The sequence below is a fragment of the Pyxicephalus adspersus genome, unplaced genomic scaffold, assembly GCF_032062135.1.
Source record: "Pyxicephalus adspersus unplaced genomic scaffold, UCB_Pads_2.0 Sca128, whole genome shotgun sequence".
NCBI lineage: Eukaryota > Metazoa > Chordata > Amphibia > Anura > Pyxicephalidae > Pyxicephalus > Pyxicephalus adspersus.
Window position 1 is genome coordinate 1 of NW_027317135.1, and position 25,985 is coordinate 25,985.

Below are 25,985 nucleotides of genomic sequence, written 5' to 3' on the forward strand. Positions count from 1 at the left end.
GTGTCCCCTGAGGCAACAGTTCCCTGGCATGAGGAAGTAGTAAACATCCGCAACCTCATGGCCAATCTAAATATAGCCTAAGGTTCCTTTATTTGTGTTTTTTGATTGTTATGTTGAAATCCCCACTGCCATGTAATGTATATTGTTCTGTTCAGGATGCCAGAGGTCGCAGCCCATGGACCGGGGTCTCCCAGTTTCTTCAGACATCTCAGAAGATCATGCAGTTTGCCTCTGGAAAAGAACCTGTACCTGGAGATAGCATAATATACGTCGCTGGAGCATTTGATCTTTTCCGTATCCTTTTATGCCTTTGTGTGCAGAGCCAACCTTGGTTACCGTCTCCCAAAAGGCTTTGCCATGCCTGACTTTCAAGCTAAACTTCAGCCAAACTATATACATATATGAGATGTCAGAGTTTGTTTAGCTGCCTGGATTTTTTCATCCAGTTCTCAGTCATATAGAACTAGGAAAGGACTTGATCTTTCTCTGCTGCAGTTGTCCTTTCATTGTACAGGTCCTCTTTCCAATATTGAAACCGAACAGCGAAAATAAAAGCAGCACATTGATTAGCTCATCTCTACATCACTCTACTACCACCTCCAATTAGCATGGATTCTTTGTGCTGCTTCTTCTTCCCCTTCTCTGTTCTGCTGACATTAAGAGGCTCTTGTAGACTTGTCCCAATCCCTCATAACTGTTCTTTTTGGAGATGTGTAAAACATTAAAAAAAGGTAAAATAGAAAAAAAAAGAAATCCATAAGCTTAATACTATGAAAAAAAAATTCTTTAACAGTCTCTCGCAGATATCGGCCACATAGATTTCCTGGAGAAGGTTCACAGCCTGGCATCTAGACCGTACGTTATTGTCGGTTTGCATTTTGACCAGGTTAGTTAAAGCAGAGGCATAAATAACGATTTACACTCTGTATAGTTTTTCTTGCTGTCTTATGACTACATCTCCCTGCAGGAAGTCAACATGTACAAGAGGAAGAATTACCCCATCATGAACATACATGAGAGGACGCTGAGTGTTCTGGCTTGCAGGGTGAGTGTCAGGTTATCTGTTTTCCATTTGCTTTCCTTACCAGGACGACAACAGCATTTGTTCTGCAGTGAAATTATACACCTGTGTTGTCACCTGTGTACAGGGTAGTCATAGTGGACTTAAAAAAAAGAAATAGGAACTATAGCTAAAAAATAGAAAATTGTCATCAGGCAGGTCCTGAAATGGGCAGGCAATGTCCCTGTAATAAGATAACCTTACCTGCCTGATCGCAATTATTTCAATATACTCACCTGTCCTCTCTATTTCCTTTGTCTTTTCTCTCTTCTCCTTTTCTTCTCTTTTCTCTTTTTCTTTTTTCTTTTTTTCTCTTTTTCTTTTCTTTTCTTCTCTTCACTTTTCTTTTCTTCTTTTCTCTTTTTTCCTTCCTTCTATTCTTTTTTCTTTTCTTCCCTTCCCTTCTCTTTTTCTTTGGCCATGTTGATTGGCCAGGCTTAGATGACATATTGTGTGCAATGTGCAGTTTTAGGGGAATATCCCAGCATCGTACAGTGAGGATAGAGTTTAGTCTTGGAGGTTTATTCAGATGTTGCTGGCGTGGTGCTGTATTGCTTCCTGCATTAGCTCACCCTGTTCTTCTTTTTACCTGGCAGTACGTTTCTGAAGTTGTCATCGGTGCGCCCTATTCTGTCACTTCTGACCTGCTGGATCATTTCAAGGTATATCAAGTTCATGCAAAAGTAAATTTGGGTATAAGACTAGGCAGCTCATTTATCAAAGGGCAAACCGCTTTATTGCAAGAAAAAAAAAGTTATTGAAACACAAATAATCACCGGTTAGGGTTCTCTACTTTGATAGTGAATGCCATAGGCTACTGCAACCTACACCATAAACCTACAGCCTGATTAACACGAGTGATAAAGTAGTAGTAGATATGGCAGCACGGTTGGCTTAGAGGTTAGCTTTTGCAGCACTAGGTCCCAGGTTCGGCCATGACACGATCTGCATGGAGTTTGCATGTTCTCCCTCTATTTGCATAGGTTTCCTCCCACATGTCAAAAACATGTAGACCTTTCCCCAAAATTGACCTTAGACAGTGATAATGACATATGACAGATGTAGGCAGGGTCATTAGATTGTGAGCACTTTTAGGGGACAGTTAGTGACATGACTATGGACTTTGTACAGCGCTGCGTAATATGTCGGTGCTATTTAAATACAAAGTAATAATGATAGGTTCAAGCTAGGGGTCACCACTGGTACATGTAAGTCAATGACTAGACTTGCATTGCAGGCGTACAACTTACGTGCAGCGTTAGTGGCTGCTTACTGCTACGACAGTGACATTAGTACTCTATTAAAGTAATATGAGCTGCTGATCACCAGTTTAGGTTCATTATGTTCAGGTGATCAATCATTGATAACCATGGTGTTCCAGATAGAAGTGGCGACCTTTTATCTGATTGCCAGTTTTTCATAAATTGACCCCTGAGATGGCATATGACATTTTTGGGTGAGCATACACCATATGAAAGCTGACCATGTGACCCAAGTGTGCCCATGTGTGTAAATCATATAATCCATTGCCATGTCTATGAATAAAGCAGCATGTTATATCTTTACATTCTCAATGACGTAACCGAGATTCATCCTTAAGCATTATTTTATCATGTCATCAGCTTTGTAGGTATTTCATTTGTACTCTGTGTATTGTCTGTATCTATAGAATTGATTGATTGGCATTGACTGTTTTACTTTCCTTATTTCTTATATATAAATAGCGAAATTAAGCTGCTTTTTTATACTCTGTCCAGCCATCTAATTATAAAATCCTGATTACAGGTGGACCTTGTTTGTCATGGAAAGACTGAAGTTCTCCCAGATAAGGATGGATCTGACCCCTATGCAGTAAGTGCTGCTAAGCCCAACTTTATCTACAGATTAGCCATCATCCAAATCATTTAAAGACAGGGAAGTGTTAGAATCCCTTTTTTGTTTCTATCGCTGCGTGTTTCCACATTGGGGAGATTTCTCCTAAAGCGGAAGTAAACCCAAAACAAAAAAAGGTGCCGCCATCTTATCCTCTCATCTTCCGCGTTGTTCTTCTTTTTACGTCACCCCATCACGCACTGCGCAGGTGCGAGATCGGGTGACGTCGATTGTGGAAAAACTTGCCGATCTCACAGCACTTGCTAGAATTGGCAATTTGTTCCGTATTGAAGAAAGAGCTCCTTCTGTGCATCCCTGAGATGCTTGGGCACTTAAAAAAAAACACTAACAAACAAAATTTTTATTTTAAATAAAAGGATTGTCTACCTCTAAAAAATTTTGAGTTTAGGTACGCTTTAACTGATGGCACCTGGGCAGGAAATGGGAATGGGGGTCACCTCTAAGGAAAGAACAAGGCAGCAATAAAGACCTGCTAATACAATGAATGTCTGTTCCCATTTTTGGTAAGGGAAATATTGCCCATAGATATACGTGTAAAGGGTGATGCCCATGCCTACAACTGAGCACATTATTGCTACCCCAAATAAATATTTAACCCTTGCAGTGATAAAATAGCCTCACCGCTGGGGGCTTTGGGGCAGTGGACTTTAATCATTTCTTGATTGGAGAATGGACACGATTAAATACTTTGCTCTGTTTGCTCACATCTCTCCAGCGATACTATAACAGCCAATGATAAAAGATTCATAATGCAGATTTTTTTTTCTTTCTCTCCTCTGTTCCCGTTTCATCTTATTTAGCTCATCACTTTTTAAATTTGTAGCCTGGAGGAGTAATAATTTAGATATCACTTCTAGTTTCTGTTTATAAACCTTTTGTTATTTTCCCCTTTGGGCTGTCTGGATGGTTGTTTATTGCTTGTTGTGTTTGCAATATTTCCTTGCCTGGATTAGACGTTCTGTACCTTTGCTAAATCTCTTAAAGGGGAACTCTCGGAATTGTTGTCACTCATTTGGCTGTAGCATGCAGTTGCTGTAAATTGGCACCGATTTCTGTAGAAAACTGACTGCTTTTGGCTTTCCAGTGCTCGGCTAAATATATGTGCGCAAGTTCAGAAAAATAAAGATTATGTAGGAGAACCATGTGCACAAAATAGTTCACAACCATCCCCATTTATTTGGATGGGAATGGTTTGGAGTGTTGTGTGTGAGTCCTTAAGTCTGAAATGACCCGTAGTATTTTTTAATAGTGCCAGGGACCAATCTGTGCAGAAAGCTGTCGTAAATGATAGATTTTTAGTATTTGTGACAGCTTCTTTATCATTTTTATTTTTTGTTATTTTCACCTATTGTCCAGTGTTCAGCCCAGAAATCTATTTAAGTTGTGTGGGAAGAAGCAGGGGGTGGGTGGCAGCCCCTGTATTGTGACCCAACTCAGTAACCACCTAAAAACAGCCGGGTGGTTACTGAAAAGTCCCGGGTGGTGCGCCCAGCTAAAAGAGGCCGGGGAGGACACTGATGTCCTGGAGCTGTCAAACTTGAATCAAACTTATTTTTTTTAATATTTCAGGAGCCCAAACGCCGGGGTATATTCCGCACAGTGGACAGCGGAAACAACTTGACCACCGACGACATTGTGCAAAGGATTATCAAGAACAGGTTTGTATTGTAACGCATCAGAGTATTGATATGAGAAATATATTTTTAAATTCAATATATCACCAGAAGTGTCTGAGCGCTTATTCAATAATTGATTATGTTCAGTTGTTTTCAATAAATTGTACTGATAAAGCTACAAAATACAATGACATTTTATAGTAGCTTTTCTCAACTGGGGTTCTCCAGAGTTTGCTAGGTGTTTCTCAAGCAGTTAGCAGTTTGTGTCTCTCAGATAAATATCGACTCACAATAATGTCGTCTTTACACTGTGCACCAGTAGAGTCCCTTCCCCTAATGTCCAGCAATCTTAGAGGGCCTTTTACACTGACCACCAATGTAAAGGGGCAACTCATGAGCATCAGTGAAATGCCACTGCAAAGGGGCACAACACTGATCAACCAGGGCACTGCAATGATTACCAGTGTACCAATGCGCTGCACTGACCACCAATGTAAAGGGGCATTTCATAACCGCTAGTTCAATATGCTGACCTCCAATGTAAGAGGACACTACACTGACTACCGTTGCAAGGTGGCATTGCACTACACTGTCCACCAATGTACCAGGGTATTACACTGACATCCAATGTAAGGGAGCACTTTCCTTGGTACCATGTAAGAAGGTCCTACTTTGACTGCCATGTAGGAGGGTATTAAGCTGACCACCATTGTAAGAGGGTTCTACACTAATCCCAAGTGAAACCGGGCACTACACTGATCACCACTGTGAGAGAGCACAACACTGATCACCAATGTACCAGGGCACTGCACTGATCACCAATGTACCAGGGCACTGCACTGATCACCAATGTACCAGGGCACTGACCATTGCTAAGGAGCACTACACTGAGCACCATTGTAAGAGGACATTACACAGACACTTCAATTTTTTACTGTTTCTTATCTAGCTAATATTAATACTCCATTCATTATATTACTACTGAAAATAATTTTGTGATATAGAGCAGCCCCGGGTGTCAAATCCATAAGTTCTCTACATTCAAACTTATGAACCAAAGCTGCAGATAAAGTATTTATTACAGGAGTTCCCTGAGACATAAAAGTTATTGGAGGGGTTCCTTGTGTTAAAAAGGCTGGCTTGTTTCCAACAAATTGTCATTCAAACACTTGTGAAAAACCTTCCCAGGAGAGTGGAGGCTTCCCATACTAAAAAAAGGAGAACGGCTCCATATTAATGCCCATGGTCCTGGAATAAAGTGCCCAAGAACTCATATAGTGTGATGGTCAGCTATTTACAAACATTTGGTCCCTTTGTTACCCTGTGGTACCATTTTACCCCACAGCCAAATATATTCCTACCACTAGAGTTCTGCTTTAAATTGCCTGGAGAATAATGAGTTCTGCTAAACTACCTCTACCTGTTAGTTGTATACATGGAGAAGAAAACTGACAAATTGTTTTTTATATTTTAATAAATCTACAAATTATTATCAATAAACACTTTATATAGCGCCAACATATTATGCAACACTGTACAATGAATAGGGGTAGAAAATGACAGAAAGTGACACGGGAGGAGGGGAGCACCCTGTCCTGAAGAGCTTACAATCTAAGAGGTGGGATATAGCCTCATGTTTGGTATTTAAATACTTTTACCGCAGATATGGTGGAACATGATTCCTGCACATAGGCGGGCACCTATTGATCTTTGCACCTATCCTAAGCATCGGACCTCTGCACTCCCTGCCCTTCTTTTCTGTACACCTAGAAATATTTCTGCATTTTTCCTGTATAAGTTGCTAATAAATCTCCTTTAAAAATTTCTGTAGGTTGGAGTATGAAGCTCGTAATCAGAAGAAGGAGGCAAAGGAGCTAGCGGTGTTGGAGGTGTTGGAGGCTCAGCAGAAACAGGAGAGGATTGTAGAGGGGCAAGAAAACTAAAAAGCCCCCCTCAACCCTCTTATATACGCAATATTATCCATCTTCTAATTCACGAACAATAATACTACACACTCCTCCAACAGTCCTCCTCCAACTTCCGGCATCCATTTACCGACACGGCACCCATCACCTCACACGGGCAGTGTAATGACAAATCGAAGCCAGGCTTCTTCAGGGGGTGGAACGACACTGATTTTAGTTCAGGGAACCCACCTGACACCAAATCTATCATTGCCTATAAAAGAATCCATCTTTAATGCACAGGGATGAAACTAGCTAAGGTGCTCATACATCAGAAAAGTGTTGGCTTGATGTTTTAATAGGATCTGTCACTTTTTAATTGACATTTTTGTAAAACTACTTGCTTACTCCTTTAGGTTGATGCAACTTATATAGTTCATTGCTGTTCCTGAACTTTCTGTACATACACAGTAGATGTGGGACCTTGGCTGTAGATGGCATACAGGGTCCATTGTAGGACACCCCTCCTGCATCACTGCAACCCTGATATTGACTTTAAGCCACTGATCACCCTTTCCTTTCCTAAACCTTATCTATTCAGAGCAAGGAGACAGGGTCTCTTTAATGTTTTCCCCTTTCTGGCTCGGAAATACTTTTACAGTGCTTCTTCTTTCATCAAAGCCAACAAATACCAAACATGCACTTGTGTTCTAGCTTGCAGGGATCAATGCTGTCACCCCCCTATTATATGACCGTATTTGTTCTGAGCACTTGGCCGCTGGTCAGTGAGGACTGCATTATTATTATTTTTAATAAACAGGATTTATATAGCGCCAACATATTACGCAGCGCTGTACATTAAATAGAGGTTGCAAAAGACAGACAGTTATATGATGAAGTCCTATGCTCCCACATATCCGAAGGCGCTGGGTATTTCATAGCAGCTGTAAAAATGGCGGAACACTTTGCAGGTGAATATAAATGTGTAGGCTTTAAATACACCTTGTGTCCTGCTTGGTCTAGGTGACAGGGTCTCTTTAAGTGTAGGCAGAACATATTAGAAAATGTAACAGCTGTGTTTGTAAGAAGTGACTGGTTCTCTTTAACAATATTTTTCATTTTCCATACATATTTGCTGCTTCTTGGTTTTAGTTCCTGCGTGATTTAAGTTTTCATGGCATCTAATACGGGATTAAGTCCTGCCAATGAGAGCAGATAATTTTTTTCTGGCCATTTAGTGTCCGGTGATTACTGGTCATCGATCAGAAACAACTTTTGTTTTTTTTTTCCCCAGTTTTACGTATAACTGATGATATTTTTTGCCAGCTTGTGATCAATCTTTGCTGTTGGGGAACTATTTGTTAATCCTTTCACCTGCAAAGCATGCCCTCCACCCCCCATCCTTGTTTTTATGTGCACAATTGTGCAAATTTTATAAGGTGAATGGTTACATATGCATATCTTTTATGAAGCACAAGTTTTTATTTGCTCAGCTGTACTGGTTTTATACAATACTATATAGTTTTTGCTGCACAGGAGACGTTTCAAGGGCCACAAAACTCTAAATATAAATGCCCAAGGTCTGTCCCTTTTCCGTATAGAAACGTACTTTTTTTTTTTTTAACTCCTGCACAGCTGGTTTATCTAACTTTAGCAGAGCAGAGCTCAGTTTTGCATATACCTGGCTGTACACGGCTTGTTTCAGGAGTTTATTATCAGCAGATTGAATAATATTCTGCAATTCGCAATAGTATGCAACCTTCAGGACTTAATCATCCCAGACCACATCCCAATATATCGTAACCACAGGAAACAGCCAGCTTTCCCTTAGGAAAACCCAATTTGGGGACTTTTAAGGTCAAATGTTAAATTTGACAATGGGATATAAAAAGAAAATTACACTTTATTTGAAAATCACATAATAAAACATAAAATAATACCAAGAGTTTGTTCAAAGTACAACACTCACTGTCACAACGGACTCAGTTTCTGCGAAATGCGTTGAAGTTGGAGTTCTTCCATTAGGAGGCCTACATGAGTGTTATACTTTGAACAAACTCTTGTTTTTTTCAAATAAAGTAATTTTGGTTTTATATCCCATTGTCAATTTAACTGTGTATATTTGAATATTTTGCAATTGTCAATGTATGAGCACCCTAGCGTTCCATCTGTCTGCCGTAGTTGGAACCATACTTAACAATACTTGTTCATATCTTCTTCTTCGTTGTATAATTGTTCTAGAGAGGACGGTTTCCAGTGTAGGGGGAGCGTTGTAGATAACAGTTATATCTTCGTCTGTTAAACGTTTGTTGAATATTTATTTTGCAACTCCTCAGATGCCCACAGTGTGGGTACATATTAAAGGGACCCTGTCAGTCTTAAAAACAATGGTACCACCCAGCAAGTATAACAAGTAATTTAGTCGCGGGGGTGGCTTGTGTCTCTGCAGATCGTTTGCTGCCTCCCATCACATTTTTGTCACTTTTTGGAGTGTCCGATACCTGTGATCTGCGGGGTCTCTTTAAGTAGCACTGCCTGTTTACAGCAACAGCCAATAGGGGCAGAAACAGCAACAAATAACACTATACAAATAAATGTGTTGCTTGTAACAACCAGATTCTGTTTTCCATTTTATTAATGGGGATAAGGAAAAAGGAGAATCAGGTTGATGAGAGGCGCACAGTCTTTTTTTATTTTCCAAATTTTGTGTTCTGTTTAAGTTTTTTTACCTCGTATCAGTAGGGGCATTTGTTCCAAGAAGAATGATAGAGGCATAGGCTGTATCTGGATTTCTTGCAGTACCTATTTGACAACCCAATACAGACCTGACCCTAAGGACAGAACATGTCGGATGTAAGATAAGCTGCAAATATGGGCTAGGCAGAGGTTTGGCCAACATCGGCTGGCCAGTTCTGTTCTTTGTTTTGCAGTACAATTTTATGCTTGCCACCGTAGCTTAGCCTTATACTACTACATCATATAACACCTCCATCAGGACCGATAATAAAGCGGATAGGCTGACCATGGAACAAAAAAAAAGAATACATTTCCAGTGGACAATTTTTCTTGTTTTCCATGTTTATTACCAAAACCTCACAACTCATTACAACAGCCTTTTCTGTCTATATGATGGATATTGATGGTCTTTGTCTTATCTCTAAATGTTTTAAATTAAAGAGTTTTAATTGTTTTACCTGTCGTCCTGTTTGTGTGTGAATGATGCATGATCGATTTGAATGTTTTGCAAAATGTACAAAACTTTTAACTTAAGCTTGAAGGCTGTTTATCAACAGGGTTTTTTTTACCAGGGAAGTGGCTAAGATCAACCGATTTACGAAAGAAACATTGTGACGTGCAGGTCTTCTCTGAACCATCCTGCAAATGCATAGACAACGCATGCAAATGCGTTGCCTTGCATTGCGGATTGCCACTCCTGGACACTTAGCAGTAGTTTGCTGTGCACCTGAGAGTGTGCTAACAATGAGGTTTTCAACACAAGACTTTAGAGGAACTCCCGGTCTAATGTCCACAACATAATTAGGAGCAAAAACTTTTTTTGTCAGTTTTTTGGGGTCAGTAACCTGCCAGTGTTTTTTGGACAGTACAGAGGAGGATCATATAGGCAGAATTGGAGAATCTAAGGGGTTAGCTTACCAGCCCATAAATTGTCCAATTACAGGCTAGGGATGGGAGGTGACCAAGTTATTTTGCTTAACTGCAGCAGAGGAAAGTCAGGTCACAAGACTAGCTGTTCTGTCTGTTATTGCTGTTCAAACTTCAGAACTGGATGGACAGAAATAAAAATCTTTGGCAGCTAAACAGTTTACATATATGTTTAATTTTTGCTTTTAGCCATTTTTCAGCTTTAAACCTGCAGGCTGTTATTGTTTATCCTCAAAATGCCAATTACCTGACAGTTGTATTGGACCCTTTGGCTTTGATACGTTATATCAAGGAAAATCAATACAGCTAGGGACCTCTCACTATACTTCAATGCAATACCCTGCATATTTTTTTCTGGTTCACGTCTCAGGTATGGAAATTGTTAAAGCAAGTAGGTCCAACATTGCAGCTGGCAACGTGATAAAGCACATATTTCCTATCAGTGTTTTCCCCAGCCCCTTTTATCTGGGTTCACCACCCAGCACTTTTCAGTACCCACCTGGCTTTCATCAGACAATTGCTCTGGCAGGGCTTTGGGTAGAGTGAGCCATCAGCCGTGGGGGTGGAACTATAGTTATTTTATGCTAAATTTATACTATACTTATATTGCTTTGTGTCTTACCTTTCCACTTTTTGTCCACCCGGTTACAGCTTCTTCCCCACCCAGCTAAAACAATTTCTGGGAAGTCTATTGCACCGCTCCCACAAGTGTCCCACATTGGGGTAAGTCTCCCCTTACCCCTGAGGAAGACCGGTTCGGGCGCCTCCGTGGTATGATTGCTTTATTGTACAGCGCATAGTAATATGTTGGCGCTTTATATAAATTCTGTTTATGTAAAATAATGATAACAATCTATCAAATGTGTTGGCTAGTTTGACCAAGAGCTGACCATTTCCTCCCTGAAACTTTTTCTATACAAAGTATCACATTGTGCTCAGGTGGGCCAATACTGCAGAAAGGGACCAGCGATGACTGGGTCAGCTATAAAGTCTTCATGGTATCAAAGGGTGCTCGAGCAGAATGTGGGGCTGTCTGGCAAACATTGATTTTTCAAACATGATATTGTAGATTGTAAGCTCCTCGGGGCAGGGTCCTCTCCTCCTGTGTCACTGTCTGTATTCGTTTGTCATTGCAACCCCTATTTAATGTACAGCGCTGCGTAATATGTTGGCACTATATTAATTTTATTAATATTATTATTAATATTAATAAACATTTTATATTTATATAGCGCTAACATATTATGCAGCGCTGTACATTAAATAGGGGTTGTAAATGACAAACGAATACAGACAGTGACACAGCAGGAGAGGACCCTGACCTGAAGAGCTTACAATCTAGTAGCGCTATACAATAATAATGGCCCAGGAATGGCTCACATAGAATAAATGGACTGACATAATCAATGCCTTTGAAAGGGGCAGCTCATGCAAAAAAACCTGCAAACATCTCACAGCTGAAGGTATTTTGTATGCAATGGTGGTCAAAAATATCCAACTGGTGGTCAGGTGTGCAAAATCCTCATTTCTGCTAAACGGGGCAATACCGGAGGACATGGTGTACTTACTTTTGCAAGGTCAGACATTTTTTTCTAATGATGTAGATGGAAGCAGAGTAATATATCAATACCTGGGATGTGTGGGTGAGGAATGGTGACTCAATGATGGCCGTCCCTAGGAGCACCGATCCCTACACATCTGAGACTCGTTGCAGATCTTCATATACATGGGGTGACTTTTATTGGCTGGTTTTAATTTGAGGTTTTAGTTTAATAAAGGAAATAGCTTCAATTTATTTTGCTACCAACAATAGTCACAGATCTCAGATTATGTGTGACTTACCTAGGGTATGGGAGCTATGCTGTAGCCATCTCACCTGGCTTAGGTGGTTGGTTGTCCTGCCTGTGGGGTTCAGACGGTGTGCTCATACAATCATGACACCAGGAAAGTGGCAAATCAGCAATGCCAATGTTATTTTTTCATGTTAGAGATTTAGGTTCCCACTTGGGACAAAGGGATAGGTTCCCTTGAAAGAATCCCCCCCTTGTGGTCAGTCCAAACCACCCTGTGTAAGCTCGATGTAGGAGCTTATACTGATGACCTGCGATGATAGCATTTGGCCCTGAGCAAAGCATTCTGGGAGCGCCCCATTCCCAAAATCCCCAGCTTCACCTATTGCTCTTCCTTTTGCCCCCCATTATGTTCAGTCACCAGGAGCAAAGGCCAAACACAGTGCAGTGGGAGAAAGTGGAGTGGGGTCGCGTGATCCAAGGGGAATCGGGTCTTGTGATCCAAGGGGAATCGGGTCATGTGATCCAAGGGGAATTGGGCTCACGTGAATAAAAGGGTGTGGGGTTGCGTGATCTAAGGGGAATGGGGTTGCATGATCCAGGTAGTTTTATTTCTTCCTGGCAGTAAAAGGGAGCCATGGGGGGGTAAATAAAAGGTGATTATATGCCACGGGAAGGGGCAAGGCCCAGTGTTCTACAATATTAAAGCTGGAGTTCCATTTTAAAGCAAACCCTATATGAGCAAACACAGGTTCTCTTTAAAGGAAATATTAAGCAAGCAGCAGGTGAAAACAACAACTTATGTGTTTGCCCCAGAGCCCAGTATTAACAATAAAAAAAATATTAATAGAAATATTTAAATCATCAGCAAAACAGTTTAGGGAAGAAGGGCAAGAAGCAGATAATTAGGGCTACTTAGGGTAACTTACGGCTCAATAAAGGTTTAAAGCCCAATTCTCAAAACAATAGTATTAATTATAAGTATTACATTTGGAAATAACTTTCCACACTGAAAAATCCCCACGGTGTAGCTACGCAGCTGTCTGACCTCCTCTGTTGTTTAGTTTCCTGTTAACAGATTGTAGTGAGACAATTGTTCACCAGCTACTTTCTAGAAATCACTGATATTATCAAACCCTAAAGCCGCATATACACTTTCAATTATAGTCGTTGGAAAGAATCTTTTACGATCCTTTCCAACCACTATGCACTGCACGATGCATGAATGAGCTATACAGAGGGGAGGGGAGAAAGACCGAGCGGCCCCCCACTGTGCGCTCATGCCCTTCCCCTGCATTGCGATCATACATCGTCCGTGGATCCGCAGCGCTGTACACACTTCAGATTCTCGCCCAATATCATCCCTGAGCCAATTACAGGCGAGAACCATTGGAAGTGTGTACCTAGCTTTTGGCTCGGTACACACGTCAGAAGATTCCAGTCTGATAAACGCCTCAGGGATGATAAAGGACGAGAATCTGGTGGTATATTTTTTTATTAATTAAATACCATTGTAGTTAAAAAATATTGTTTTTAATCAACACAAAATTGATTTGGTCATTACTTTGAGGATACGTGCCTTTAAAATCTTACCAAAAATCCACTCTATGTGGCATCTTTTGTCTTCTTGTTAAATATTTGGGATGTGGCACTATTTTGGCTAACGGGGAAAACTAACCTTACTAGATTTACTGAAAACAAAAAGTGTTTGACATGAGAAATTGCAACATAAACTTTTTGATTTGATTCTGTACTATCAGAAATATGCATACAAATGGCTGCAGCACCGTCCCCCAATTTTCAATCACCTAGACCCGGGGTCAGCAAAATTTTTTGGCTACTAGGCCATTTTCGGAGGTCAAGAAGGCACACTAGGTTCGGACTCTCTCTCAAGTTCCGTGCTGATGGCTCTGCCCCCCACCGGGAACGTCCCTGAAGGGAAATCCCTCTCCTCCGCAATGCATACGGAGAAGAGGGAATGTCTCCTTTCCCCCACATCATGCAGAACTATGGGTACCGATCCCTGCCAACTGGGATTAGGGGGGCATTAGGCTGGAACGGACTACTGGCTAGGCCGTATCTGGCCCGAGTAGATCGAGTTTGCCGACCCCTGACCTAGGCAATCAAAAATGAATGGGAGTGCAGAGCCTCCCTGGGAAACCTATGTCACGCATCCCGGGACGCTCTTGGGAGCATCTCAGGCATGTGCATGAGCCTTTTCTTTAAAAAGAAAAAAAAAAACAATCTCACACATGCGCAGTGAAATCGGCAAGTTTTTTCCCATCTACATAACCTGATCCTGTGCCTAGGTCAGCTGACGTAGGAAGAAGAACCCAAAAGGAGAGGGCAAGATGGGGGGCCTGGAGCGCCGCCCCGAAGACGGATGCCGGGACCACGTGTGACCCGATGGAAGAGACCTCCGGACTGATCGACTGCGCTACGGGATTGAATGTGTGTGAATTTATTTTGTTTTGTTTTGGGTGACTTTTGAGTTTATTTCCACTTTAAGCTGCATACAGACGTCAGATTTCTGTAGCTGGAAATTATCTTTTGTGATTGTTTCTGGAGACAGTAGAATGAATTATTGTGATTAAACAGTATTTATATAGCTCTAACATATTACCACCATTATTAGCACTGTACATTAAATGACAGACAGTGATACAGGAGGAGAGGACCCTGCCCCGAAGAGCTTACAATCTAAGAGGTGGGGAAGTATCACACAATAGGAGGGGGATATGGAAAGGTGGGAAGGGTGGGGAGACGGAAGAAGACGGGTAGGTGAGGGTGAAGCGTTGGGTTTTGAGGGCTCTTTTAAATGAGCAGAAAGTAGAAGAAAACTGAATATTACGAGGAAGACCATTCCAGAGAGTTGGGGCAGCTCTAGAAAAGTTTTGGAGCTGTGCACGTGATGAGGTTATCAGTGAGGAAGTCATTATTAGGTCATTGGAGAAGAAAAGAGAGCGACTAGGGGATTTTTTCTATTCTGTTCTATGGAGAGGAAGTCTCCCCTTACCCCTGAGGAAGACCGGTTCGGGCGCCTCCGTGGTATGATTGCTTTATTGTACAGCGCATAGTAATATGTTGGCGCTTTATAAATCCTGTTTATTTAAAATAATTGATAACAATCTATCAAATGTGTTGGCTAGTTTGACCAAGAGCTGACCATTTCCTCCCTGAAACTTTTGGGGTATCTCTCTCAGCAGTTTTACTATGAATTTCTATACAAAGTATCACATTATGCTCAGGTGGGCCAATACTGCAGAAAGGGACCAGCAATGACTGGGTTAGTTATGAAGCTATGGTATCAAAGTGTGCTCCATGAGAATGTGAGGCCATCTGGCCAAATGATGATATTTTAGATTATAAACTCCTCGAGGCAGGGTCCTCTCCTCCTGTGTCACTGTCTGTATTTGTTTGTCATTTACAACCCCTATTTAATGTACAGCGCTGCATATGTTGGCACTATATTATTATTAATATTAATAAACAGGATTTATATAGCGCCAACATATTACTCAGCGCTGTACATTAAATAGGGGTTGTAAATGACAAACGAATACAGACAGTGACACAGGATGAGGAGAGGACCCTGCCCCGAAGAGCTTACAATCTAGTAGCGCTATACAATAATAATGGCCTGGGAATGGGTCACATAAAATAAATGGACTGACATAATCAATGCCTTTGAAATGAGCAGCTCATGCAAAAAAACCTGCAAACATCTCACAGCTGAAGGTATTTTGTATGCAATGGTGGTCAAAAATATCCAACTGCTATTTAATATACAGCACTGCATAATATGTTGGGGCTAAATAAATCCTGTTTAATAATATTAATAATAATAACTGCTGGTCAGGTGTGCAAATCCTCATTTCTGCTAAACGGGGCAATACCGAGGACATGGTGTACTTACTTTTGCAAGGTCAGACATTTTTTTCTAATGATCTAGATGGAAGCAGAGTAATATATCAATACCTGGGATGTGTGGGTGAGGAATGGTGATTCAATGATGGCCGTCCCTAGGAGCACCGATCCCTACACATCTGAGACTCGTTGCAGATCTTCATATACATGGGGTGACTTTTATTGGCTGGTTTGTTAGTTTTAATTTGAGGTTTTGGTTTATTAAAGGAAATGGCTTCAATTTATTTTGCTACCAACAATAGTCACAGATCTCAGATTATGTGTGACTTACCTAGGGTATGGGACCTATGCTGCCATCTCACCTGGCTTGGTGGTTGGATTGGTGGGATTCAGACGGTGTGCTCATACAATCGTGATCATGACACCAGGAAAGTGGCAAATCAACAATACCAATGTCTTTTTTTCATGTTAGAGATTTAAGTTCCCACTTGGGGCAAAGGGACAGGTTCGCTTAAAAGAACCCCCCCCGCCGTGATCAGTCCAAACCAACCTGTGTAAGCTCTATGTAGGAGCTTACACACGACTAATGACCTGCAGTAACCCCACCGGATAGCATTTGGCCCTGAGTAATGCATTCCATTGCTCTTCCTTTTGCCCGTCCATTATGTTCAGTCACCAGGAGCAAAGGCCAAACACAGTGCAGTGGGAGAAAGTGGAGTGGGGTGGCATGATCCAAGGGGAATTGGGCTCGCGTGATCCAAGGGGAATTGGGGTCACGAGATCCGAGGGAAATTGGGCTCGCGTGATCTAAGGAGAATTGGGCTTGCGTGATCCAAGGGGAGTGGGGTCGCGTGATCCAAAGGGAATTGGGGTCACGTGATCCAAAGGGAGTCGGGTCACGTGATCCAAAGGGAATTGGGCTCGCGTGATCCAAGGGGAATTGGGGTTGCGTGATCCAAGGGGAATTGGGACTTGCGTGATCCAAGGGGAATTGGGGTCGCGTGATCCAAGGGGAATTGGGGTCGCGTGATCCAAAGGGTGTGGGGTTGCGTGATCCAGGTAGTTTTATTTCTTCTTGGCAGTAAGAGGGAGCCATGGGGGTAAATAAAAGGTGAATATTTGCCACGGGAAGGGCAGCAGCAAGGCCCAGTGTTCTACAATATTAAAGCTTGAGTTCCATTTTAAAGCAAACCCTATATGAGCAAACACAGGTTCTCTTTAAAGGAAATATTAAGCAAGCAGCAGGTGAAAACAACAACTTATGTGTTTTTTTTACAAAAAGGTTGCTTGGCTTTTATGAGAAGCCCCTTGCAATCTGTATGGAGGAGAATCAGTAAGAGGCAATGCAGGCACAGCTGTAGTTTTAAGTAATCTCATGGATCTGCCTCCGGATTGATAAACATTGTAATAGGTATAGATACTTGAGATTTCATATAAACATGTTTTTTTTTTTTAAAGCAAGTACCACAAACTGATTTATCAGTGTCTTGCAGTTCCTATAAAGCAAAGCTCAGAGTGATCTAATACCGATCATGGTAAAAGGAAGGAGCAAAGACCAAAGATAAGTTCACCAGTCTGCCATTTCCCTTTTTCATAGTCATCAACTGAAGAAGGGACAAACCCTTTAAAGCAGAACTAAACCCCTGATACTCGCCTTTCCCCTGTTCCCTCGCAAGGTCCCGCCACTTTATTCTTTAGTCTCTTCCTGGATACAATAATCCAATGATTTAAGGCATGTGCAAAGTAAGATAGGATTGCCATGTTTCCCTGGCAAGAAACACTGCGCATGTGCTGCTCAGCAAAACTTGACAGATGGGCAGCAATCTGTGTATTTAGCTGTTTACCTGATGTGTTCTCTATTGAGAATAAAGATGCTGTGATTAGTCCTCCCAGTCAAAATGTTAGTTTCCTGGCAGTCGGAGGCAGAAATCTGAAACACATGTAGATCAGGGGCACTTTCTATTGTGCATGTTTGCTTCAGGTCAATGATTGAAAGAATTGAATCCAGAGATGGGAAACTATTGTCTATGGCAGGGGGTTAGTATTTGCATTTGCAGGGGGTTAGTATTTGCATGTTTCTACTGTCCTGTATTAAAAGGAAACCAGACTACTCAGATTAGGAACTTTACCATTTTTAAGAATGAGTTTCACTGAGTGGGCAGAAGTAAGATAAATGCCATCTACAGATATTCCTGTATGCAATCTAGTAGTGATAATCAGAAATTCTCAGCCAGGACTGAAATGATATTGCAGATCTATCCTGGCCCTTACCTTTGACCACAAGTTCCAACAACATACAATCTTGCTAGTTGCACGACCTGTACAATATTTATATAAAAAAGAAAAAGCAATTTGAGATTACATTTTACTGAGGCTTTACTCACAATCGGCTGTAAAGGTTCCACTGTAATAGACTCAGATATAGTCTGTTGTCTTCTGTAACTTCTTATTTTACTATTTCCTTATTCCTAACTAAAAGCAAGTACCATGTAGAAATAGTTTATGGAACATATAAAATGATCAGGGTGGTGGCCTTCCCAATAAAACATCTTTACAAAAACAAATCTCTTTGCTGCAATGAAATCGTCAGTTTATTGTTTTTTGTGGGTATTTACCCATGAAAACCAACTATATTCCTGGTGGCATTTTAAGTAGACAGCTAACTAATTCCCGTGAGGCACATCTTCCCAGCTGCTTGTACATGACCTCAATATATATTTTATTCTCACTGGTAGCAATGATGGACCAGCAATGTCAGAGTCTTGATTAGTTACTGAAATAGGAAAAGCTTACAGTGGTACCTGTATTATGTTTTTGCGTCTGTTCTATTTTTGTATGTGTGAACATGACTTGTGTTTTTTTTTTCCTTCTGTCCTTATTGCAACAACTTCCCAATATTTGTATTAATAGAGCTCCCAGGTCAGTGTGCTCTACAAAGAAATCCATGGGCAAGGACATGACATACAAATGAACCCTGGCCAGGTGTCAGAACAAGAGATTGGGTAATGTTCTAGTGCGTCTGCCATCTCTCTTTATGAGGAGGTGAAGAATGCTGGGCGATACAGGTTGGTAGCAGTCTGTGGGGGTATACCTTGATGGGCAGACAGCATGCTATGAAAAGTGTTGCTTATTCTTGGCTCATTTTCTCCAGGGAATGCCAGCGCACCCAGGGGGTGTCCACCACAGACCTGGTAGGACGTATGCTGCTCATGACAAAGGCCCATCACAGCGTGGTAAGTACTGGACCCCTTGGGTGAGTGAATGAGGCTCTCTGTACTAAAAAAGGGCTTTGGCATTATGTGGTAAAATCCCTGCATCCAATTGAGTAATTTACTATTGCTCTTACAGGAAGCTACTCAAGATTATAAACGACACCAAGACAACTTTGGGAAGGTAAGTAGGTTCTATTACAGGGGTGAGCACTGATACTCGTCAATATCACATCTACTTTAGATATATTACATAGATATATATATGTATATATATTACTATATATAACTATTATTCAAAACAGCAATAAAAATATATAACGGATGTACAGAGTCAGAGGGGTATAAAATATATGATTACAGAGTATGTATGTATATGGAGAAGGAATAATAACAGATCATGATCATTCAAGTATTAGCAGAAAATAAATATTTCCTTCCTGGAAATTTGACACATTTTGATGGGATGGAGAAGGCATAGGGATAGGGGAACATGGGGTCATGTACTGGGAAGGATTGGGTATAGGGTAAAAATAAGGAGGGGGCTAGTGAGATGGGGGTGCAATGTCTTTGGCTAAGATGTAATATAATGAGCAGTCAGATCACCTTGATAGAGTACTTTTGCATGAATTGTTTGGGGGGGCGAAGTGGTCACATGGAGTGTAGAAACAAGGCTCAGCTAATAAGGGGGGTGTTGGCTAAGTGCCACCCAAGGCTCTGACATCATACCAAGATGTGTGTCGGAAAGTTTTGATTACATCCCCCAATTGAGTTGGGGAGAGCGTGTCTTCTAAAAAGGGCTAAAAAAAATGTTGTGGGTGCGTGTCAGGGCCCAGAAATTTGGATTGGAAGAAGCTGTTGGTGGGTGGTAACTCTTCAGTATAAGCTGCATGGGTACTGGTGGTGTGCTCAGCTAAATAGGGCTGGAGATAACACTGCTTATACCAGCAAGTCCAATGGGCAGGCTCCCCAATTCACCAAGTTAGAAAAGGAGGAAGATTTGGGTTTAGAGTTATTTATGCTTTCTGATAACTAAGGGGCAGGTTCAGACCAGGCAATCCGATGCGGCTCTCTGCCGCTGGCACCTTGCCGATCACTCACTGGAACCAGTGTCTGACAGCTTGCAGCAGTGAGCGGTACCGGTACATTTATTTCTGCCCCCATTCATCCCCCATTCATCCTCTATAGTGCTGCCATGGGGAGAAGCTTCATGTAGCGTGTCCCCTGAGGCAACAGTTCCCTGGCATGAGGAAGTAGTAAACATCCGCAACCTCATGGCCAATCTAAATATAGCCTAAGGTTCCTTTATTTGTGTTTTTTGATTGTTATGTTGAAATCCCCACTGCCATGTAATGTATATTGTTCTGTTCAGGATGCCAGAGGTCGCAGCCCATGGACCGGGGTCTCCCAGTTTCTTCAGACATCTCAGAAGATCATGCAGTTTGCCTCTGGAAAAGAACCTGTACCTGGAGATAGCATAATATACGTCGCTGGAGCATTTGATCTTTTCCGTATCCTTTTATGCCTTTGTGTGCAGAGCCAACCTTGGTTACCGTCTCCCAAAAGGCTTTGCCATGCCTGACTTTCAAGCTAAACTTCAGCCAAACTATATACATATATGAGATGTCAGAGTTTGTTTAGCTGCCTGGATTTTTTCATCCAGTTCTCAGTCATATAGAACTAGGAAAGGACTTGATCTTTCTCTGCTGCAGTTGTCCTTTCATTGTACAGGTCCTCTTTCCAATATTGAAACCGAACAGCGAAAATAAAAGCAGCACATTGATTAGCTCATCTCTACATCTCTCTACTACCACCTCCAATTAGCATGGATTCTTTGTGCTGCTTCTTCTTCCCCTTCTCTGTTCTGCTGACATTAAGAGGCTCTTGTAGACTTGTCCCAATCCCTCATAACTGTTCTTTTTGGAGATGTGTAAAACATTAAAAAAAGGTAAAATAGAAAAAAAAAGAAATCCATAAGCTTAATACTATGAAAAAAAAATTCTTTAACAGTCTCTCGCAGATATCGGCCACATAGATTTCCTGGAGAAGGTTCACAGCCTGGCATCTAGACCGTACGTTATTGTCGGTTTGCATTTTGACCAGGTTAGTTAAAGCAGAGGCATAAATAACGATTTACACTCTGTATAGTTTTTCTTGCTGTCTTATGACTACATCTCCCTGCAGGAAGTCAACATGTACAAGAGGAAGAATTACCCCATCATGAACATACATGAGAGGACGCTGAGTGTTCTGGCTTGCAGGGTGAGTGTCAGGTTATCTGTTTTCCATTTGCTTTCCTTACCAGGACGACAACAGCATTTGTTCTGCAGTGAAATTATACACCTGTGTTGTCACCTGTGTACAGGGTAGTCATAGTGGACTTAAAAAAAAGAAATAGGAACTATAGCTAAAAAATAGAAAATTGTCATCAGGCAGGTCCTGAAATGGGCAGGCTATGTCTCTGTAATAAGATAACCTTACCTGCCTGATCGCAATTATTTCAATATACTCACCTGTCCTCTCTATTTCCTTTGTCTTTTCTCTCTTCTCCTTTTCTTCTCTTTTCTCTTTTTCTTTTTTCTTTTTTTCTCTTTTTCTTTTCTTTTCTTCTCTTCACTTTTCTTTTCTTCTTTTCTCTTTTTTCCTTCCTTCTATTCTTTTTTCTTTTCTTCCCTTCCCTTCTCTTTTTCTTTGGCCATGTTGATTGGCCAGGCTTAGATGACATATTGTGTGCAATGTGCAGTTTTAGGGGAATATCCCAGCATCGTACAGTGAGGATAGAGTTTAGTCTTGGAGGTTTATTCAGATGTTGCTGGCGTGGTGCTGTATTGCTTCCTGCATTAGCTCACCCTGTTCTTCTTTTTATCTGGCAGTACGTTTCTGAAGTTGTCATCGGTGCGCCCTATTCTGTCACTTCTGACCTGCTGGATCATTTCAAGGTATATCAAGTTCATGCAAAAGTAAATTTGGGTATAAGACTAGGCAGCTCATTTATCAAAGGGCAAACCGCTTTATTGCAAGAAAAAAAAAGTTATTGAAACACAAATAATCACCGGTTAGGGTTCTCTACTTTGATAGTGAATGCCATAGGCTACTGCAACCTACACCATAAACCTACAGCCTGATTAACACGAGTGATAAAGTAGTAGTAGATATGGCAGCACGGTTGGCTTAGAGGTTAGCTTTTGCAGCACTAGGTCCCAGGTTCGGCCATGACACGATCTGCATGGAGTTTGCATGTTCTCCCTCTATTTGCATAGGTTTCCTCCCACATGTCAAAAACATGTAGACCTTTCCCCAAAATTGACCTTAGACAGTGATAATGACATATGACAGATGTAGGCAGGGTCATTAGATTGTGAGCACTTTTAGGGGACAGTTAGTGACATGACTATGGACTTTGTACAGCGCTGCGTAATATGTCGGTGCTATTTAAATACAAAGTAATAATGATAGGTTCAAGCTAGGGGTCACCACTGGTACATGTAAGTCAATGACTAGACTTGCATTGCAGGCGTACAACTTACGTGCAGCGTTAGTGGCTGCTTACTGCTACGACAGTGACATTAGTACTCTATTAAAGTAATATGAGCTGCTGATCACCAGTTTAGGTTCATTATGTTCAGGTGATCAATCATTGATAACCATGGTGTTCCAGATAGAAGTGGCGACCTTTTATCTGATTGCCAGTTTTTCATAAATTGACCCCTGAGATGGCATATGACATTTTTGGGTGAGCATACACCATATGAAAGCTGACCATGTGACCCAAGTGTGCCCATGTGTGTAAATCATATAATCCATTGCCATGTCTATGAATAAAGCAGCATGTTAAATCTTTACATTCTCAATGACGTAACCGAAATTCATCCTTAAGCATTATTTTATCATGTCATCAGCTTTGTAGGTATTTCATTTGTACTCTGTGTATTGTCTGTATCTATAGAATTGATTGATTGGCATTGACTGTTTTACTTTCCTTATTTCTTATATATAAATAGCGAAATTAAGCTGCTTTTTTATACTCTGTCCAGCCATCTAATTATAAAATCCTGATTACAGGTGGACCTTGTTTGTCATGGAAAGACTGAAGTTCTCCCAGATAAGGATGGATCTGACCCCTATGCAGTAAGTGCTGCTAAGCCCAACTTTATCTACAGATTAGCCATCATCCAAATCATTTAAAGACAGGGAAGTGTTAGAATCCCTTTTTTGTTTCTATCGCTGCGTGTTTCCACATTGGGGAGATTTCTCCTAAAGCGGAAGTAAACCCAAAACAAAAAAAGGTGCCGCCATCTTATCCTCTCATCTTCCGCGTTGTTCTTCTTTTTACGTCACCCCATCACGCACTGCGCAGGTGCGAGATCGGGTGACGTCGATTGTGGAAAAACTTGCCGATCTCACAGCACTTGCTAGAATTGGCAATTTGTTCCGTATTGAAGAAAGAGCTCCTTCTGTGCATCCCTGAGATGCTTGGGCACTTAAAAAAAAACACTAACAAACAAAATTTTTATTTTAAATAAAAGGATTGTCTACCTCTAAAAAATTTTGAGTTTAGGTACGCTTTAACTGATGGCACCTGGGCAGGAAATGGGAATGGGGGTCACCTCTAAGGAAAGAACAAGGCAGCAATAAAGACCTGCTAATACAATGAATGTCTGTTCCCATTTTTGGTAAGGGAAATATTGCCCATAGATATACGTGTAAAGGGTGATGCCCATGCCTACAACTGAGCACATTATTGCTACCCCAAATAAATATTTAACCCTTGCAGTGATAAAATAGCCTCACCGCTGGGGGCTTTGGGGCAGTGGACTTTAATCATTTCTTGATTGGAGAATGGACACGATTAAATACTTTGCTCTGTTTGCTCACATCTCTCCAGCGATACTATAACAGCCAATGATAAAAGATTCATAATGCAGATTTTTTTTTCTTTCTCTCCTCTGTTCCCGTTTCATCTTATTTAGCTCATCACTTTTTAAATTTGTAGCCTGGAGGAGTAATAATTTAGATATCACTTCTAGTTTCTGTTTATAAACCTTTTGTTATTTTCCCCTTTGGGCTGTCTGGATGGTTGTTTATTGCTTGTTGTGTTTGCAATATTTCCTTGCCTGGATTAGACGTTCTGTACCTTTGCTAAATCTCTTAAAGGGGAACTCTCGGAATTGTTGTCACTCATTTGGCTGTAGCATGCAGTTGCTGTAAATTGGCACCGATTTCTGTAGAAAACTGACTGCTTTTGGCTTTCCAGTGCTCGGCTAAATATATGTGCGCAAGTTCAGAAAAATAAAGATTATGTAGGAGAACCATGTGCACAAAATAGTTCACAACCATCCCCATTTATTTGGATGGGAATGGTTTGGAGTGTTGTGTGTGAGTCCTTAAGTCTGAAATGACCCGTAGTATTTTTTAATAGTGCCAGGGACCAATCTGTGCAGAAAGCTGTCGTAAATGATAGATTTTTAGTATTTGTGACAGCTTCTTTATCATTTTTATTTTTTGTTATTTTCATCTATTGTCCAGTGTTCAGCCCAGAAATCTATTTAAGTTGTGTGGGAAGAAGCAGGGGGTGGGTGGCAGCCCCTGTATTGTGACCCAACTCAGTAACCACCTAAAAACAGCCGGGTGGTTACTGAAAAGTCCCGGGTGGTGCGCCCAGCTAAAAGAGGCCGGGGAGGACACTGATGTCCTGGAGCTGTCAAACTTGAATCAAACTTATTTTTTTTAATATTTCAGGAGCCCAAACGCCGGGGTATATTCCGCACAGTGGACAGCGGAAACAACTTGACCACCGACGACATTGTGCAAAGGATTATCAAGAACAGGTTTGTATTGTAACGCATCAGAGTATTGATATGAGAAATATATTTTTAAATTCAATATATCACCAGAAGTGTCTGAGCGCTTATTCAATAATTGATTATGTTCAGTTGTTTTCAATAAATTGTACTGATAAAGCTACAAAATACAATGACATTTTATAGTAGCTTTTCTCAACTGGGGTTCTCCAGAGTTTGCTAGGTGTTTCTCAAGCAGTTAGCAGTTTGTGTCTCTCAGATAAATATCGACTCACAATAATGTCGTCTTTACACTGTGCACCAGTAGAGTCCCTTCCCCTAATGTCCAGCAATCTTAGAGGGCCTTTTACACTGACCACCAATGTAAAGGGGCAACTCATGAGCATCAGTGAAATGCCACTGCAAAGGGGCACAACACTGATCAACCAGGGCACTGCAATGATTACCAGTGTACCAATGCGCTGCACTGACCACCAATGTAAAGGGGCATTTCATAACCGCTAGTTCAATATGCTGACCTCCAATGTAAGAGGACACTACACTGACTACCGTTGCAAGGTGGCATTGCACTACACTGTCCACCAATGTACCAGGGTATTACACTGACATCCAATGTAAGGGAGCACTTTCCTTGGTACCATGTAAGAAGGTCCTACTTTGACTGCCATGTAGGAGGGTATTAAGCTGACCACCATTGTAAGAGGGTTCTACACTAATCCCAAGTGAAACCGGGCACTACACTGATCACCACTGTGAGAGAGCACAACACTGATCACCAATGTACCAGGGCACTGCACTGATCACCAATGTACCAGGGCACTGCACTGATCACCAATGTACCAGGGCACTGACCATTGCTAAGGAGCACTACACTGAGCACCATTGTAAGAGGACATTACACAGACACTTCAATTTTTTACTGTTTCTTATCTAGCTAATATTAATACTCCATTCATTATATTACTACTGAAAATAATTTTGTGATATAGAGCAGCCCCGGGTGTCAAATCCATAAGTTCTCTACATTCAAACTTATGAACCAAAGCTGCAGATAAAGTATTTATTACAGGAGTTCCCTGAGACATACAAGTTATTGGAGGGGTTCCTTGTGTTAAAAAGGCTGGCTTGTTTCCAACAAATTGTCATTCAAACACTTGTGAAAAACCTTCCCAGGAGAGTGGA

The 25,985-nt window shown here is 41.3% G+C and overlaps 2 protein-coding genes across 2 annotated transcripts; both read left to right on the top strand.

Annotated features, from left to right (window-relative positions):
- Positions 1-155: 155 nt before the first annotated feature.
- On the top strand, positions 156-9,666 carry LOC140344887 (ethanolamine-phosphate cytidylyltransferase-like; the record flags this gene model as incomplete). Its single annotated transcript, XM_072432083.1, is given in 7 exon segments — positions 156-294; positions 804-886; positions 968-1,045; positions 1,657-1,722; positions 2,846-2,911; positions 4,523-4,611; positions 6,401-9,666. Coding segments are annotated over 7 exon segments (633 nt in total), but the record flags the coding sequence as incomplete, so codon positions are not given.
- Positions 9,667-18,832: 9,166 nt separating this feature from the next.
- Positions 18,833-25,888, top strand: LOC140344888 (ethanolamine-phosphate cytidylyltransferase-like). The gene is made up of 9 exons (XM_072432084.1): positions 18,833-18,858; positions 18,945-19,026; positions 19,142-19,186; positions 20,375-20,513; positions 21,023-21,105; positions 21,187-21,264; positions 21,876-21,941; positions 23,065-23,130; positions 24,742-25,888. Exons 2-9 carry the CDS (start codon positions 18,994-18,996, stop codon positions 24,841-24,843), a joined length of 612 nt encoding a protein of 203 aa, XP_072288185.1. The 5' UTR covers positions 18,833-18,858; positions 18,945-18,993; the 3' UTR covers positions 24,844-25,888.
- The last annotated feature ends 97 nt before the right edge of the window (positions 25,889-25,985 follow it).